Source organism: Bubalus kerabau, chromosome 1 (genome assembly GCF_029407905.1).
Source record: "Bubalus kerabau isolate K-KA32 ecotype Philippines breed swamp buffalo chromosome 1, PCC_UOA_SB_1v2, whole genome shotgun sequence".
Taxonomy (NCBI): Eukaryota; Metazoa; Chordata; class Mammalia; order Artiodactyla; family Bovidae; genus Bubalus; species Bubalus kerabau.
In genome coordinates, this window is record NC_073624.1 from 278472236 (window position 1) to 278492206 (window position 19971).

The 19971-nt window shown below is 39.6% G+C and overlaps 1 protein-coding gene across 1 annotated transcript in view; it reads left to right on the forward strand.

The window, feature by feature from the left end:
* Positions 1 to 19971, forward strand: part of MAN2A1 (mannosidase alpha class 2A member 1) — a 208106-nt gene that overhangs the window by 38509 nt on the left and 149626 nt on the right. The window contains exons 2-3 of the mRNA XM_055565880.1: positions 1594 to 1851; positions 9081 to 9225. Of these exons, the coding sequence (XP_055421855.1) occupies positions 1594 to 1851; positions 9081 to 9225 (403 nt within the window). The remainder of the gene's footprint in view (positions 1 to 1593; positions 1852 to 9080; positions 9226 to 19971) is intronic.

Sequence of the window (19971 nt, forward strand, 5' to 3'; positions counted from 1 at the left end):
CAAGGAGTAAGCGTCTTTATATTTCATCGCTGCAGTCACCATCTGCAGACCAGACCACCTGACCTGCCTCTTGAGAAACCTGTATGCAGGTCAGGAAGCCACAGTTAGAACTGGACATGGAACAACAGACTGGTTCCAAATAGGAAAAGGAGTACGTCAAGGCTGTATATTGTCAACCTGCTTATTTATTTCTATATGTATCTTTTATTAAAAAGGTGAGTAATCATGTCATACATACAGTTTTAAAACTGTGTTTTCATCACTTTATCTTCTGAAAATGGCTTCTCAATTTTTAAAATTGTATTTCTAAATTTTTACTGACTAAAAACTATTCATGACATTAGTTATATTGTTTGACTAGTCCTTCACTTTGGGACATATAGATGTTTTTTTCTTTTCTCCTTTCTGTCTTTCTGTTATTTACTGGTGAGAGACATTTCGTTTCTGGGTGTCCACATTTGTTTTGCTTTCCACGCGTTTGTTTTGTTACACCTTCATGAGGCCTTTTTGCAGCTGTGGGGCAGGCTGTTGCTCTGGCACGAACGCAGTGTGGCCTGGTTTGCTCATGTGGGGAACCATGTCTAACGCGTGTCTGTCTTTCTGGCATGTAGCGCTGCGCCTGCGCGGAGGGTGTTCACTCAAGCGTTCTTGTTGCGTGGAAGAAGTGTAGAGAGCTCTGTGACAAGCATTGAAGTACTGTGTCTTGGGACCCGGGATATCGGAGTGAACAAGACGAAGATTGGGACTGATGTGGGTTGCCGTTTCCTGCTCCTGGGAGCCCTCCCGACCCTGGGATTGAACCCTGGTCTGTTGCATTGCAGGCAGTCCCCTGCACTGCACGAGCTCTTGACTGACTGAACCACCAGAGAAAGCCCTTTACTTAGACATGTGTGACAGAAGTAGCAGCCTCCTACAGACCAGAGGCTGAGGGTTATTCTATAAAGGAAAGTTTGTGTGTAGAGGTGGCAAGCCTCTACGTGTGAGGATCAGTTAAAAGAAACAAAAGTACGCAGTGGAGTAGAAGCCGTCTAAATGACTTAAGTGCAGCTGCTGGGGCAGGTTCACGCCAGGCTTTTCACAATACAGCTCATTAAAGGAGTTGACCAGATTTTTCTGTTGATGGTAGTTCTTGTTTAGGATTGTTCACTAGTGTTACTGACTGAAATGGAATGGTTGTTTTCAAGTTCATACTTTTTTGTTCTTTTAAGTAACTGGACTCATTTGTACCTCAATTTAAAATTTCATACCTGAATATAATATGGTATTGCACTTAGTGTTTTAGAGACCTGAAGGTCTTTTAGGACTGGGTTTGGGGTAATAGGAAATACAGGCCCCAGTCTTCTTGGTCTGTGTTTTGCACATTTTAAAATATGACTAAACAGAGGCTGCAGCCATGGAGCAGGTTTTCTGCTGTACACAGGCATCTAACCCGGCCAGCCGCGCGCCCTTCCAGTGACCCCACGTGTGCAAGAGAAGAGTGAAGGCTGAGCAGCTACCATCTTGGTCAGGCACATAGTTTCAAAAAAAATGCTGTCTGTCTCAGTAGAGCTGTCTTAGAGTTTCATATAGCTGTCTTTTTCTTTTTTATTATAGGGTCAGCTTTCAATGTTGCAAGAAAAAATAGACCATTTGGAACGTTTGCTAGCTGAGAATAATGAAATCATCTCAAATATTAGAGACTCAGTCATCAATTTGAGTGAATCTGTGGAGGATGGTACGAAAAACTCAAAAGGCAATTTCAGCCATGGTGCTGGCTCTCGTCTTCTGCCATTGGAACATTTGCCCCTCGCAGTTGGCCCTGGAGACTGTCTGTTTGCTTCACAGAGTGGAAGTCAGAGCTCAGATGTACAGGTAATGTATGCGTTCATTAAGAATCACTGGGCTTTGATTTGCTTTTGTCTTTTTAGATTTGATCTGGTACCTGTTTATAGTTGCTAAGTTCTTCGGATTATAGTTTCCATTTTTGTAAAATCATTTAATTGGTCACATGATCATCGATGTTCTTTTTAGTGATAAAATTATGTAATTCTATGTTTCTCCTAGTTTTTCTTTCTTTTATAATATGTGACTATGGCCTTTTCTGTGTGCTTCTTAGGTTTTATTTTCTATATTAGTTGAAAACCTTTAGAGGTTTAAATCTTGGCAAAGAGATTTTTTTCCCCCTTCCTTTAGAGAATACGAGAAAAGCCCTGCTCTTTCTGTGTATCTGCTATACATAAGAAGTTTCACACAGTGTGATGTCAGCTTCTCTTTACTGAATACGCCTCTGTGTGAGGGGAAGGGAAGAGCTCTAGAACTGTCCAGGATGAAGGTTGCTGTCCACCTGTGGTTAAGGAGCACGCCAAGTGTGGCGAGTCTGAGTTGAGATATGCACTGATATCCACACAAAGTGTTGAAGATTTAGTGTGGAAAGAAGAATGTAAAATATCTTGCTTATTTTATTTTGATTATATATTGGGATGGTAATATTTTGAATATATTGGGTTAAAATATATCATCAAAGTTAATTTCACCTATTTTCCTTTTTTTGGTTTAGTCAGAGCTGTATTTTAAAAATTAGTTGTGCAGTTATAAAAGGAAGTTGAAATATATTTCCCTAAACATAATCAGTTTTACCATTTTCATTTAGTAGGAGATATTCTCATTCTCTTTATGATCTATAAGGCTATTCATTTTTCTGATTGATTTCCTTTCTATAAAGGGTTTATTTATGAATTTTTAGCTTGATCCTGTTTTTATTTCTAGTATTTTTAGTTTGTTGCCCAGTAATATTTAAGGCTACTTTCAGGTAGTAACTATTGGGTTTTAATTTTGAGATATTATATTTTGGATTTCAAATAACTTCTATCTTTCATTTATTTATTTGTTTATTTTTTCCTATCTAGGTAGTATGATTTTATTTTCTTTATACTTTGGCATTTATTTACAGAGACCTTCCTCTGCCCTGGATTCTTTTTTTTTTTAAATGAAATAAAGATGAATATTTTTAATGATAATTCACAAAGAAGACAGATGATGTAAATCATTAGACACCTTAACAATAAAGAAACGAAGATATATAAAGGAGAAATCAGAAGAAATATGAGGGAAAAGAAAAATATAGAATCATAATGAGATGTATTAACATTTCTCTGAGAATATCGAGTGCAGAAAAAATAAGAATAGGAGCATCTTGAATGATGTCATTAATAATTTAAATATAATTGATTTATATTTAATTCAGTTCAGTTGCTTAGTCGTGTCCAACTCTTTGCAACCCCATGGACTGCAGCACGCCAGGCCTCCATGTCTATCATCAACTCCCAGAGTTTACTCAAACTCATGTCCATCGAGTCGGTGATGCCATCCAGCCATCTCATCCTCTGTCGTCCCCTTCTCCTCCTGTCTTCAATCTTTCCCAGCATCAGGGTTTTTTCAAATGAGTCAGTTCTTTGCATCAGGTGGCCAAAGCATTGGAGTTTCAGCTTCAACATCAGTCCTTCCGATAAATACTCAGGACTCATCTCCTTTAGGATGGACTGGTTGGATCTCCTTGCAGTCCAAGGGACTCTCAAGAGTCTTCTCCAACACCACAGTTCAAAAGCATCAATTCTTCGGCACTCAGCTTTCTTTGTAGTCCAACTCTCACATCCATACATGACCACTGGAAAAACCATAGCCTTGACTAGATGGACCTTTGTTGGCAAAGTAATGTCTCTGCTTTTTAATATGCTATCTAGGTTGGTCATAACTTTCCTTCCAAGGAGTAAGCATCTTTTAATTTCATGGCTGCAATCACCATCTGCAGCGACTTAATTAATTTATATTAATCATGTCCTACACAAATATATTTAATATTTTGTACTTCATACATTGTTTTTAGATGTGCATAGGATATTTAGAAAAGCTGGCAAAAAGGTAGACATAACTAAATTCCAGAAAGTAGAATTCTTTTTGTTTGTGTGTGTAATTCAGTTATACACATATGTTATTTGTGAAATTATTTTCCATTATAGGTTATTAGAAGATACTGACTATAGTTCCCTGTGTTATACAGAAAACCTTTGTTGCTTATTGCATATCTATTTTTTAAAATTAGAAATCTAGAATTCTATTCATACTAAGTCAAACAAGTGGAATCAAAATGTCATAAACTTTTTAGTTAGGCAAAGATTCATAAGTTTTCTAAAATATATACATATTATTTATATATATGTATACAAAAGCTTTTTTAATATGCTTGATAAAGGCTTGAGAAAAAACATAAAAAAAAACCAAAATCGATGGAGAAATTGGAAAACATAAACTAAATGAAATGGGAACACTGAATATGAAATAGAAAAAGTGAAACAAGCTAGATAAAAGTAAAAGATTCTCATACAGTCTGGTTGCTTTTAAACATGACTGCTCATTAGAAACATATCTGGACCTCTGTCAAAAAAGCAATACCTGGGCATTTGTATTTTTTTAAAAATACCAAAATAATTCTGCTATGCATCTAGATTTCAAAAAGTGATTACAGGTTTTTCTATTAAATGGTAGTTTTGGTGATATAGAATTCTATCTATGATTTTCTGTTGACCAATCATGATACAATGATATTAAGTGAGTAAGAGTTACATCATCACAATAGTAAAAGATGTTTATTAGTTTTCACCATCAATAGCCAGACAAAAAATAAAATCTATACAAAAAATTGTATAGATTACAATTGTAAGGTATAATGGGAACTTGATTTATCTAACAATATAAAATAATTACATGCAGTTTAGGGGGTCAAGCAGAGTGATGTGGTAAGTGAAAATACATACATACACATGTTTTCATCTGCTAAGCCAGGCTGTGTCTTGGTTGGTGCATTTACTCCGTTTGCGTTTAAGGTAATTATTGATATGTAGACCAGAATTCGATCCCTGGATTGGACGATCCCCTGGAGGAGAGCATGGCAACCCACTCCAGTATTCTTGCCTGGAGAATCTCCTGGACAGAGGAGCTGGTGAGACACAGTCCATAGGGTCACAGAGTTGGACACAACGGAAGCAAGTTAGCATGCCTGCACACATGATCCTGTTACCTTTTTCTTAATTGTTTTGGGTTTATTTTCTGTAGGTAGGGCTTTTCCTTCTCTTGTTTTCTGCCTAGAGAAGTTCCTTTAGCATTTGTTGTAAAGTTGATTTGAGGATGCTGAATTCTCTTAACTTTGCTTGTCTAGAATGCTTTTGATTTCTCCATTAAATCTGAAGGAGAGTCTTGCTGGGTAGAGTATTCTTGATTGTAGGTTCTTCCCTTTCATCACTTTAAATATGTCATGCCATTCCCTTCTGGCTTGTAGAGTTTCTGTTGAGAAATCAGCTGGTATCCTGATGAGAGTTCCCTTGTGTGTTATTTGTCATTTTCCCCTTGTTGCTTTTAATATTTTATTTCTGTCTTTAATTTTTGTCAGTTTGATTACTATGTATCTTGTTGAGTTCTTCCTTGGGTTTATCCTGCCTGGGACTCTCTGTGCTTCCTGGACTTGGTTGATTCCCATATTAGGGAAGTTTTCAACTATTATCTCTTCAAATATTTTCTCAGGCCCTTTCTTTCTCTCTCCTCCTTCTGGGATCCCTATAATGTGAACTTTGGTGCATTAAATGTTGTCCAGAGGTCTCTTAGGCTGTCTTCATTTCCTTTCATTCTTTTTTCTGTATTCTGTTCTGCAGCAGTGATTTCCACCATTCTGTCCTCCAGGTCATTTACCTGTGCTTCTGTCCCAGTTATTCTTCTCTGTTTGTTCTTTAGTTCTTGTAGGTCTCTCAGTTCAGTTCAGTCGCTCAGTCGTATCCTACTCTTTGCGACCCCATGGACTGCAGCATGCCAGGCCTCCCTGTCCATCACCAACTCCTGGACTCCACCCAAAACGTGTCCACTGTAGGTCTTTGGTATACACTGTTTGCATCTTCTCAATCTTTGCCTCCATTCTTTTTCCGAGATCCTGAATTATATTCACTATCATTATTCTGAATTCATTTTCTGGAAGGTTGCCTATTTCCACTTCATTTAGTTATTTTTCTGGGGTTTTTGTCTTGTCCCTTCATCTGGGACGTAACTTTCAGCTTTTTCATGGTGATTTTGTTTTAGTTGCTGTGGGATTCTGGTTCTTCTTGCTTCTTCTGTCTGCCCTGTGATGAAGGAGGCTAAGAGCCTTGTGTAAGCTTCCTGATGGGAGGGACTGGTGGTGGAAAAATCTGGGTCTTGCTCTGGTAGGCAGTGCCTTTCTCAGTAAAGCTTTAATCCAATTATCTGCTGGATTTGCACTCCTGCCCTGGTAGTATTTTGGCCTGAGGCCAGCCAGCCCTTGGGTCTACTGGCTCTGTGAATGGGTTATTGGGGACCTCCAAGAGAGTTTATGCCAAAGGGACCTTCCCAGACAGCTGCTGCCAGTCCCCGGTCCCTGTAGCGAGCCCTTGCTGACCCACGCCCCCACAGGAGCCCCCCAGCACTAGCAGGCAGCTCTTGTTCCCGTGGAGTTGCTGCTCCTTCCCTCTGAGTCTTGGTGTGTGCAGGGTTTTGCTTTTGTCCTCCAAGACTGAAATCTTTGTTTCCCCCAATCCTGTGGAAGTCTTGTAATCAAATCCTGCTGGCCTTCAAGGTCAGATACCCTGGGGATTCCCGTCCCTTTGTTGGGTCCCCAGTCTGGGAAGCGTGACGTGGGGTTCTGAACCTTCCCAAGAATGGGAAAACTTCTTGAGTGTTGTTGCTTTCCAGTATGTGGGTCACCCACCCCGATAACTTCCCTGGTGGCTCAAATGGTAAAGCATCTGCCTGCAATGCGGGAGACCCAGGTTCAATCCCCTAGAGAAGGAAATGGCAACCTACTCCAGTTATTCTTGCCTGGAGAATCCCATGGACAGAGGAGCCTGGTGAGACACAGTCCATAGGGTCATAGAGACTTGGCTACAACTGAGCGACTTCACTTTTCACCCCGATAGGTATGGGATTTGATTTTATCGTGATTGTGCCCCTGCTACATCTTGCTGCGTCTTCTTTATCTTTGGACATGGAGTATCTTTTTATGTTAGGTTCCAGTGTCCTCCTGTCGATGGTTGTTCAGCAGCTAGTTGTGATTTTGGTGCTTCGGCAGGAGAAGATTAGCGCATCTTCTGCTCCACCGTCTTGAACTGGAGGTTACCGATTTCATTGAATTAGAGAAATTTAAATTATGTATTTAGCTTGCATTTTATTGGTTTGCCAAAATGTTTGTTTGGGTGTTTTGTAATAGCTTAGAAAACACTCAAGCAAACTTTTTGGCCAATGCAATTTTTTCCTCCAGTAGCACTGCTCTTAGAGGGTAGTGGTGTTGAGAACTAAGGTAAGAAAGGACTCCTGCCTTTCTTAAACTTGGAGTGCGTCACTCATATTTATTCCGTTCTACAAATTGACAGAGAGCTATTTTAACGTTGTACCTTGGACGGGAAACTGGATCTTGGTGCAGGACCCTAAGGAGTGAATATTTTAAAGTTGGACAAAAGGAGTTGGCTCTGGCCTTGCTTTAGTGTGGAAGCTTTCACTGACTCTTGGGGACAGAGAGCATGATATGCTCTCGAGGCCGTGGCCCGCTTGTTAAGCCGGAAGCTGGGGACAGTGGGATTGGCTCTGTGCTCCAGCCTCATCAGCTAGTGTGTGGCCAGGTTCAGATAGGATCAAGATCCTGGGCTTTGAAGGGATATCTGTTTCTCTGAGGCTTGGCTGTGTTTAGGTTTTAATTAAGTACCTTTAAAGGGAAACAATAAAATCTTTTTTGGGTGGTCCTAAATCTGGGCCAGCTAGAAAGGAGTTGCAGAGCAGTCATGGAGCTCAGGCAGAGCGAGGCAGCAGGGTGCTGGGAGCTGCAGGGCCTGAGAAGGACCCGCAGGGCCAGTGGAGACTGTTCTGTCTCCTCTTCCTGCTGCTTCACAGACAGCCCTTCTTATCTTTGGGACATTTTATTTATATTGTAAGTTTCCAAGTAAAAGGTATGTTATTTTCTTAAAATATTTTGTGTTCACTTTCGTATAATTTGCTTGTTATCTTAAAAAACTGTGTTGTAACCCATTTATGTATTAATTAGGATGTAATTTCTCAAGTAGTTTAAATTTTACCAAAGGAGGGTTGTGTTCTTTGTCATACTTAGTATCACAGAGAGTATGAAAAATAAGTCTTTAGGTTTGTTTGACTTTGTTTTCTTGTAATATTTTTTTCTCTTTTTTCCCCCAAATGGATTATTATTTAGAAGAAATACTACTTTGGAACTTAGCAAACTTAGCAAACATTAATATTTTTTTCTTTTTTTCCCCAAATGGATTATTATTTAGAAGAAATACTACTTTGGAACTTAGCAAACATTTGAACACTTAAAAGCTAAATCTCAATTAAAAAAAAAATTATTTTAAACCTAGCTAACCCTGTTATAGTTTTATTTTTAGTATAAAAAAGGTAAACATACATAAGCTAAATTAAAGAATATCTATAGATCCATTTCCATTCAGATATAGAATTTAAAATATAGGAGATTGGTTATAAAATAAAGACAAATTATAAAATAATTTTCAGTACTTTGTTTGAAAATGCTAAAAATATTTGATCATAATGAAATTTTTTGTTAGCTCTTCAGTTCCCATCCTTTTCTATTAAATTGTATTGGAAGTAAAGTAGGGGAAGAGGAATTGAATGAAGTTATTTTATATTAGGAACAAAAGATGAACGGGGTTATTTATCAGGTTTATTATGTAGCACAATTTTAACCTTTATTTTAACTCTTTGAATGATGGTTAAATGTGTTCTGCCTTAACCTTTTTAGTTAAGGTCTACAGAAATAGTTTCATTTTTTTTAAATATATATACAAAGTACAGCAACAAGTAGTTTTGAGCAAATATTCCCAACATGAAGTTTAAATTAATAATGGTTATACATGATTAACTGGAGAAGGGAACAGCAACCCACTCCAGTATTCTTGCCTGGAGAATTCCATGGACAGAGGAGCCTGCCAAACTACAGTCCATGGGGTCATAAAGAGCTGGACACGACTTACTAACACACTGCATACATGATTAAACTTAACTTTTTTGTCTTTCTATTTTAGATGTTGGATGTGTACAGTCTAATTCCTTTTGACAATCCCGATGGTGGAGTTTGGAAGCAAGGATTTGACATTACTTATAAACCTGATGAATGGGACACTAAGCCCCTTCAAGTCTTTGTGGTGCCTCATTCCCATAATGACCCAGGTAAAATCTGCACTTCAAAAATCTGGAAGTTATTAAGTCCTTGTAGGCCCAAAGTATTTTAATGAGAATTAGTTAAACCTACTTTTCAAATTTTGGGGATGTTATTCTCTGACTTTTAACATATTTTGTATGTTACAGTGTTCTCATTTTATCAATTTATGGGCCATTCAAGGATAATACTTGTGCAGTATCAAATAGGAATAAACACAAGAAGGTCTCAGCTTTGGGAGATGAAAAGTTACATGCATATAAGGTAGTGATAGTTCATTTTAGTTACTTTGTAAATATTGTGTGAGAGAATTATTTCATGTCCATAAACTCTGCATTAGAAAATTCAGAATGCTCATGGTAAGGTTTGTATCTTTAAAATATAGAAACAGCATAAAGTGGTTAAGAGCCTTGGTTTCAAGCATGCATGAGTGTGAGTCCCAACCCCAACAGTGTTGGACAACTTTAGGCCAGAGGAAGTTTTTTCCCAGGTAGAGACAGGATCAAGTATTCGCTTCATAGAGTGAAAGGTTCAAGGCACGTTGCACTGCCCAGGAATAACTGCTGTCATTGCCATTAATGCTGACATTCGTTCATGTGACACCTCTTGGTATTTATTGGGGCCAGAGATTTTTCCACCCAAGGTAGAGGAAAGTTGCTAAAATGATAATGGGAAATGTAACTCAATGTTAATCTTTATTAGTGTGAGGACACAGGTAATGAGTAAATGACCCATGAATTAAGTTGCAGGATTTTTTGGAATGTACTTCCAAAGACTTTTGAAGGACTGACTTACCTATGCTTCTGTTTGTTATTTTTCTCAATTTCATTGTTACTATCAGAGGCACCATATTCATTTGCTACTTTGCATGTTTTTGCTCTCAACATTTGATTTTGTCATATTCTTTTCCACTAGTTTATATTTTTATGTGTTTCTTTCTCAGACAGTAGAGCTTGTTGCTTTACATCTGGACGCATGCTTTGGTGAAGCCCTGCCTGTGTGTGTTTGCCCACGCATGCTGCTTTTAGATGTGAAAGATAGTCTCCAAGACAGAGCTTGGGTGCTGAAGCGTTCAAATCTCTAGTGTACTTCAGTATTTAGTATGAGAAGAAGGACTATATATATATGAAATCAATATTCTGAAAATTTGTGATGAGCAGTTACTACACATCAGCTTCTGATTTGGTTTCCTTGTCTTTGGTCTTAATGTCTTCATCTAGCTCTATTTGTCTCATTGACGTTTCCTCTTACGTGTTTTAAGTCGTCACCTCAGCAGATAAAGAATCTGCCTGCAATGCAGGAGACAAAGGTTCTGTCCCTCAGTTGGGAAGATCCCCTGGAGAAGGAAATGGCAACCCACTCCAGTATTCTTGCCTGAAAAACCCCATGGACAGAGGAGCCTGGCGGGCTACAGTCCACAGGGTCACAAAGAGTCGGACGCAACTGAGCGGCTAAGCGTGCGAGAAAGTCTGCACCGCGTAGGGGCTGCTGATTCGGGGCCAGCCTGAGTGAGGCATGCCTCCAGCTGTCCCTGGGCTTGTTTATTTGTGTATCTATGAAATGGAGGTCATGTAGGTGGAGCAGCATCGTAAGCGAGATTGAGTTATAAAGTAAATGTAGAGCGAGATTGAGTTATAAAGGAAATGTAGAAGGTGATGAAAATCATACCTAATCGAAATTTCTTTTGCTGTTTATTTACCCACGTGAGCACCAGATTAAATAGTACGTTTGCATTTAGGAGATACATATGAAAGACATACTATCTTCATTTATATTTGGATTCACTCATTGAGGTGAGGTGCTCACACTTCACCTATGGGATCTGAGACCGTAGGACGGCAGATTTTTTTTTTCCCCTATAAATCTCATTTACTCTGAAATATCCCTTCATTGAGTGAGATAGTGGCCAAGCTGGTTTTATTGTTTATATTGTTCTCTCCTCTTCTTTTCCCTGCCAATCTTAGTTTAATTCTTATCACTTAATTGGGTTTGTGATGTGATTCCATTATGTTTCCATAATTCCAAATCCATAATAGGAGTTCCAAGGAATTCCTTATAGGTTTATAAATACACTTAACCAGTGTGTTTAAGACCTCCTCATGTGAACACAACTCTCCTTCCTTTTTTATTTTTTAGAGACATTTATTATCCTTTCCTCTTTTCTGCCATCCTCAATTTCCACTGATCTCATTTCTTGTTATTCTGTAACATGGGGTCTTAACTGAAATAATAAAATTTGTAGTTTACCAGGCAGGGTGCCAGATGTTTTATAAACAGCTAATGCTGACAATAACTTTTGAAGGTTAGTGCCACTATTCATGCTGAAGGTGTTACCAACTTGCCAAGGTTACACAGGCAGTAAGTGGCACCTGAGTACTTCCCTGTTGGTTTACCTGGATCGGCAGAGCGGCAGAGAACGTGGGTCTCTTGTTACACACTGTCCTCATTGCCTAGCCCAGTAGTTGGCATATAGTCTTCGCTAAATATGTGTAAAGCCTTCAATGACTTGCCTCCATGCCCCTTCACAACTTTTTCACACTGTGTACACACACACACACTTGATGCTTGCATATCAGCACAGATACAAACTTTTTATTGGTCTTCTTATTGGAGTGTAAGCTCAATGAGGGCTTGAACTTTGTTTTATTAACTACTGGGTTGTTAATACTCAAACAGTAACCAGCACATAGTACAGACTGATTCAGTTAAATAAGCTAATGAACAAAGGAATATGGAACAGCTGACTTATTCTTTGGCCTATACTCTTAACTGCCCTCCTTCTTGTTGTCTATTTATTTCCATTCCTTTAAAAAATAGCTTCTTTAAAGTGCACTGTATAATTTTGAATACCAATAACAAATAATGTTAAGCTCTTAAAGGGCAGGGACTGTCTCTGCCTTTTAAACTTTGTTTGCATTAAGCTTCCTGTTGCAGTTGGTGTGTTGTTCTGTGAGAAGGCATTCTGAATAATTGTCCCTGACTAATAAATGAATCTGTCTGTTGGTATCCTAGCAACCACAGTTGAATCTTTTTGTCTTAGTGAAAGATGTTAATGACCTTTACCCTCAGGCCCTTCTCCACTTGAGTCAAAAGTAATGGTCAGAAACAGACCTTTTAAAACTAAAGCAATTTTTTGCTATCAAGCAAAATGCTAGAGAAAAGAACCTACTGACTTAATTTTCATTGCTCCTTAACAAAAATAGAATTTAGATAACTAAATTATTCTGTAAAAAATGGAATCATTCAGATCATGAAAAACCACTCTTCAGTAGAGGAAAAGAGATGAGTATGTACACATACATTCCAAGTTAAAATGTCACTCCGTGATAGGAAATATTTGTATAATACTCCTAAATGAACGTGCAGTTTACTTGTAAATGAAATTTATAGAGAGCTTTTCTTTTTCTGCAGCAACAATTTAAAACAAACTTTAGCCCAGTAGTTGATTTCATCAGTGGAGTTTTGTCTGTTGGGGCTAGAAATATTTGAAATAAATTTTTAGGAAATTCCTATATTAAGTCACCATACTTAAAAAATTATGTTCCTGCATTTTTGTGTGTGGAGATATTTTTCTTTTTGGGTTGAATTGAAAAGGTACATTTCAAGTTACATTTATATATTAATAAAATTTCTAACTATGTCTTTTTCCAGTACATAAGGACATGTAACCATTATCATGTGATATTTTATATGGTTTACATGAGTTAAAACAAACTTGGAAAGGAATTAAGTAAATGCTGATAATTGTGTACTGTTACGCTTTTGAAAAGTTTTGAATCATAGACCATGAAATTAAATGTTAGTTGACTGATACATGTTCATGTTGTATTTAATAAGCTGATTAAAACACCATTACAGCACCTTTATATCTACAATCTTAATTCTTTGCTTCCTGCTAGTTAACTGTGGAAATAGTTAATTTTCCTTCCAAGGAAAAAAGTGTGTAGAGAGAAGATAAGGTATACTAAATGAAAAATTGGACAGCATATTGCTAGTCAAGCAATTTGTAAAATGAACATTAGAAAATAATCCCCCCATGTGGTGTGACTCCAAAACAGAAGGAAGATCTGGGCCCAAGAGTCACATTGGAAAATAATTTTCTTTCATGAGTTTTCAGTTCTTTTGCAGAATTTTTGACTCAAGAGTGTTTAGGATTTTCAGCCTTTTTTTTTTGAAAATTAAGAGAACGATTTTTGCATTTTGTATTATATGATAATTTGAAATGAGTTTGCTTATGTATCCTTATTCTTAAATAGTCAGTGGAAAAGAGAAATGTGAGGACGTCACAGGGGGAATGTTATTTCCCAGCTCTTCTGTTCAAATACTTTTAAGCACAGTCCGGAGAGAACATTTCTGGTTCTCCATGGGTGAGTGAACGTCCATGCAGGCGAAAGGCCGTGGGGACAGAGCTCAGGCTGCTGGAGGAGACCGCCAGGTGGAAGGAGGCGGTCGGGAGAAGGCGAGCTTTGTGGCAACAGTGGGGACTGCATATGTTTTTCTGTTTAGTTATTGTGGGGTAAAGTGAGTTCTTTGATTTTGGCTACTGTACAGGAAATTTGTGTTTCTGGAGCTAAGACACTGTGACCTTCATTGCCTGTGTGGCCTCAGGGAGTGTTGGGTGTGCGTTATTTAGTGTAACCTGTCCTGCAATCCTGAAAAGTGGTAAATTCAAATCCCATTTACCAGGAGAGGACAGTGGGGCTAGAGTAAGTGTAGTTGTTTTTTCAAAGTTAAACAGTTATAAAAGTGGCCGAGGATGGTGAATTGGAGCTCAGATTTGCCTGATGCTAAGCCCCATATATTTTCCATTTACTATACTGTCTCTTAGGATACTTTGTTTAGTTCAAATGACGCTGGTATTTCTTTTCTTCTTGCTTTATGGGCATTGGCTAATTTAGCACATTTATCTGAACTTTGGCTTGTTAATAGAGTTGCCAGATTTAGCTGGGGAAAAAAGAAAACAACAACAGGCTGCTCATTTACATTTTAACTTCCTATATTATGTATAATTTTTTACATGTGCTGCAAATATCATATGGTACACACTTACACTAAACATTTATTATTTATCTGAAGCTCAAATTTAACCTGTCATCCTGTATTTTATCTGGCACTCTTAAATGTTAAGAAATTTTGGCACTTGTTTTTAAGAGATCTCTAGAATTGGTATATTGATATTCCTTTTTAGAGGGAAATAAGTCTGATTGGGCTCTCACTGGACTGTATTCCTTAGGAGCACAAATGTCAGGTAGCGCCTGAAATGTAGGTAATTATTAAACATCTTGCAGTTACCCTATTTTGGTTACTTTTGCCTGTCTTCAATCCTGGGTGCTTCAGAGCTCACCACTGTGCTGGCTATACAATTAAGTGCTGGTGCATGGAGACTTACCATGTTCCAGGCACTCTTCTAGGTGTGTGTGTGTGTGTGTGTGTGTGAAAGCCGTGTCTGACTCTTGTGACCCCATGCGCTGTAGCCCTCTAGGCTCCTCTGTCCATGGGATTCTCCAGGCAAGTCTACTGGAGTGGGTTGCCATTTCCCGCTCCGGGAATCTTCCCTGACCCAGGGATGAACCCACATCTCCTGCACTGCAGGCAGATGCTTTACTGTCTGAGCCATGTTTTGAATCCATCCATCCTGTTAGCGACTTTATGATAAAAATTGTGTTTTCACCCTCATTTCACAGATGAAAAAAACAAAACAAACTGAGACAGAACAGAGGATGAGTGCTGTGTCTGTGGCAGGGCTGGGTGTGAACCCGAGTCATCTGGGTCTGGAATCAGAATCCATAACTACTTTTAATATTGCCTCTTGCAGGTAGTGCTTATAAAACCACACAAAGAGCTTCTAGGAAGAATGTCTTTAAGTTTTTCTAAGCCAAATGTCATCTACTTTAGTATTAATCGTATAAAACATCTTAGTGACCGTTGCTAAAGTAGACACCTCACTACACTGTACGCTATCCTTTCTTTTCTTCTGTCCTTATTGAAACAGATGGCTTAGTCCTTAAATACTGCATTAGTACATGAAATGGTGAGTGGTTTTTCTCATTGCTATATATTGTACAATTGGAAAGTGATTGAGAAGCAGTATTTTCCAGATTTTAAATGATTTCTTCTAGAAACTTTGATAATTTGCCCAGTATTGGCTTGCTCATAAGGCTAAGTTAGTAGACTCCTCACATATCCTAAGAGTAATGCCCCCAAAGGAATATGCGTGTCTCTCATAGATACTTTTCATTATTTCAACTGACCAAACTTTGTTTGGACACGACTTACTAGTCTGGAAGTATCCTCATTTGGTTCAGATAAATACTCAGGGATGAAATTCTTAACACGGGAGGGAAGTAACACAAGGAAGCACAGATTTAGACAATATTTTGGAGGGTGACCTCACAATTGCAGGTGTCAGGTATCAAGGTATGCAGGTCTTTTAAAGGGCATTTAGAAAAGCAATATAGAAAGAGGTCACATTTGGTCATTATACAGCTGCAGTGTGAACCAAATCCAGCTGTCCTGATCGTAATGCAAATGGATTCTTGTGGTGCTGGGTAGAATTTCCAGTGACAATATCTTACATAGGTTAAAAAAAATGCTGTATCTCAAACAAGTTAATGGAAGTGAAGCTGATATGTTTTAAAAACTATTAGATGATACTGAATCACCTGGCAAAAAGGTTGGGTTCTTTTGGATATCTGAGTTCAAAAGCATTTAGAGGAATCAGCAGGTTTCTGAGTTTTCAAAGACTCATCTTCATTTTTGACTCTGCTTCTACTCTCTGCTGAAAATTTACTCAATTCCCTTCACTGTGCCTTCTTGGCCTCTATTTCCCTGTATTTGTTTCCACTGAGATCCATCACCATATTTAGCAGAATAATTGCAGTGGCCTCATGTCTTGTTTTTCTCCTATTTTTACCTTGTTCAGTTCAGTTCATTTGCTCAGTCATGTCTGACTCTTTGCGACCCCATGAATTGCAGCACGCCAGGCCTCCCTGTCCATTACCAACTCCCAGAGTTCACCCAAACTCTTGTGCATCGAGTCGGTGATACCATCCAGCCATCTCATACTCTGTTGTCCCCTTCTCCTCCTGCCCCCAATCCCTCCCAGCATCAGGGTCTTTTCCAATGAGTCAGCTCTTCACATGAGGTGGCCAAAGTATTGGAGTTTCAGCCTCAACATCAGTCCTTCCAATGAACATCCAGGACTGGTCTCATTTAGGATAGACTGGTTGGATCTCCTTGCAGTCCAAGGGACTCTCAAGAGTCTTCTCCAGCACCACAGTTCAAAAGCATCAATTCTTCAGCGCTCAGCTTTCTTCACAGTCCAACTCTCACATCCATACATGACCACTGGAAAAACCATAGCCTTGACTAGACGGACCTTTGTTGGCAAAGTAATGGCTCTGCTTTTCAATATGCTATCTAGGTTGGTCATAACTTTCCTTCCAAGGTGTAGGCGTCTTTTAATTTCATGGCTGCAGTCACCATCTGCAGTGATTTTGGAGCCCAGAAAAATAAAGTCAGCTACTATTTCCACTGTTTCTCCATCTATTTCCCATGAAGTGATGGGACCAGATGCCATGATCTTCGTTTTCTGAATGTTGAGTTTTAAGCCAACTTTTTCACTCTCCTCTTTCACCTTCATCAAGAGGCTCTTTAGTTCTTCTTCACTTTCTGCAATAAGGGTGGTGTCATCTGCATATCTGAGGTTATTGATATTTCTCCCGGCAATCTTGATTCCAGCTTGTGCTTTTTCCAGCCCAGCGTTTCTCATGATGTACTCTGCATAGAAGTTAAATAAGCAGGGTGACAATATACAGCCTTGATGTACTCCTTTTCCTGTTTGGAACCAGTCTATTGTTCCATGTCCAGTTCTAACTATTGCTTCCTGACCTGCATATAGGTTTCTCAAGAAGCAGGTCAGGTGGTCTGGTTATTTCCATCTCTTTCAGAATTTTCCACAGTTTATTGTGATCCACACAGTCAAAGGCTTTGGCATAGTCAGCAAAGCAGAAATAGATGTTTTTCCGGAACTCTGTTGCTTTTTTGATGATCCAGCGGATGTTGGCAATTTGATCTCTGCCTTTTCTAAAACCAGCTTGAACATCTGGAAGTTCATGGCTCACGTATTGCTGAAGCCTGGCTTGGAGAATTTTGAGCATGACTTTACTAGCGTGTGAGATGAGTGCAATTGTGCGGTAGTCTGAGCATTCTTTGGCATTGCCTTTCTTTGGGACTGGAATGAAAACTGACCCTTTCCAGTCCTGTGGCCACTGCTGAGTTTTCCAAATTTGCTGGCATATTGAATGTAGCACTTTCACAGCATCATCTTTCAGGATTTGAAACAGCTCATCTGGGATTCCATCACCTCCACTAGCTTTGTTCATCGTGATGCTTTCTAAGGTCCACTTGACTTCACATTCCAGGATGTCTGGCTCTAGGTCAGGGATCACACCATCGTGATTACCTGGGTCGTGAAGATCTTTTTTGTACAGTTCTTCTGTGTATTCTTGCCATCTCTTCTTAATATCTTCTGCTACTGTAAGGTCCATAACATTTCTGTCCTTTATTGAGCCCATCTTTGCATGAAATGTTCCCTTGGTATCTCTAATTTTCTTGAAGAGATCTCTAGTCTTTCCCAATCTGTTGTTTTCCTCTATTTCTTTGCATTGATCACTGAGGAAGGCTTTCTTATCTCTTATTGCTATTCTCTGGAGCTCTGCATTCAGATGCTTATATCTTTCCTTTTCTCCCTTGCTTTTTGCTTCTCTTCTTTTCACAGCTATTTGTAAGGCCTCCCCAGACAGCCATTTTGCTTTTTTGCATTTCTTTTCCATGGGGATGGTCTTGTTCCCTGTCTCCTGTACAATGTCACGAACCTCCGTCCATAGTTCATCAGGTACTCTGTCTATCAGATCTAGGCCCTTAAATCTATTTCTCACTTCCACTGTATACTCATAAGGGATTTGATTTAGGTCATACCTGAATGGTCTAATGATTTTCCCTACTTTCTTCAATTTCAGTCTGAATTTGGCAATAAGGAGTTCATGATCTGAACCACGGTCAGCTCCCGGTCTTGTTTTTGCTGACTGTATAGAGTTCTCCCCTCCAGTACTCTTGCCTGGAAAATCCCATGGATAGAGGAGCCTGGTAGGCTGCAGTCCATGGGGTCGCTAAGAGTCGGACACGACTGAGCAACTTCACTTTCACTTCTCACTTTCATGCAGTGGAGGAGGAAATGGCAACCCACTCCAGTGTTCTTGCCTGGAGAATCCCAGGGACGGGGGACCCTGGTGGGCTGCCATCTATGGGGTTGCACAGAGTTGGACACTACTGAAGTGACTTAGCATAGCATAGCATAGAGTTCTCCATCTTTGGCTGCAAAGAATATAATCAATCTGATTTTGGTGTTGACCATCTGGTGATGTCCATGTGTGGAGTCTTCTCTTGTGTTGTTGGAAGAGGGTGTTTGCTGTGACCAGTGCGTTCTCTTGGCAACACTCTATTAGCCTTTGCCCTGCTTCATCCTGTACTCCAAGGCCAAATTTGCCTGTTACTCCAGGTGTTTCTTGACTTCCTACTTTTGCATTTCAGCCCCCTATAAGGAAAAGGACATCTTTTTTGGGTGTTAGTTCTAAAAGGTCTTGTAGGTCTTCATAGAACCTTCAACTTCAGCTTCTTCAGCATTACTGGTTGAGGCATAAGCTTGGATCACCGTGATATTAAATGGTTTGCCTTGGAAATGAACAGAGATCATTCTGTTGTTTTTGAGATTGCATCCGAGTACTGCACTTCAGACTGCATTTCTTTTGTTGACCATGATGGCTACTCCATTTCTTCTAAGGGATTGCTGTCCACAGTAGTAGATATAATGGTCATCTGAGTTATATTCACCCATTCCTGTCCATTTTAGTTCGCTGATTCCTAGAATATCGTCGTTCACTCTTGCCATCTCCTGTTTGACCACTTCCAATTTGCTTTGATTAAATGCCTAAGATTCCAGGTTCCTATGCAATATTGTTCTTTACACATTCAAACTTTGCTTCTATCACCAGTCACATCCACAACTGGGTATTGTTTTTGCTTTGGCTCCATCCCTTCATTCTTTATGGAGTTATTTCTCCACTGATCTCCAGTAGCATATTGGGCACGTACTGACCTGGGGAGTTCCTCTTTCAGTATCCTATTATTTTGCCTTTTCATACTGTTCGTGGGGTTCTCAAAGCAAGAACACTGAAGTGGTTTGCCATTCCCTTCTCCAGTGGACCACATTCTGTCAGACCTTTCCACCATGACCCGCCCGTCTTGGGTGGTCCCACAGGGCATAGCTTAGTTTCATTGAGTTGGACAAGGCTTTGGTTCATGTGATCAGATTGGCTAGTGTTCTGTGAGTATGGTTTCAATGTGTCTGCCCTCTGATGCACTCTCGCAACACCTACCGTCTTACTTGGGTTTCTCTTACCTTGATTGCGGGGTGTCTCTTTACGGCTGCTCCAGCAAAATGCAGCCTGTGCTCCTTACCTTGGACGAGGTCGCCTTTCCTGACCTTGAACGTGGAGTAGCTCCTCTCGATCCTCCTGCACCCATGCAGCTGCAGCTCCTTGGACGTGGGGTTGCTCCTCCTGGCCTCCGCCCCTGACCTCGGATGTGGTGTAGCTCGTCTCGGGGGCTGCCCCAGACCTTGGTCCTGGGGTAGCTCCTCTTGGCTGCACTTCTGCGCAGTCCGTCACAGCCAGCGCGCTTCTACACGGTCCGTTTTA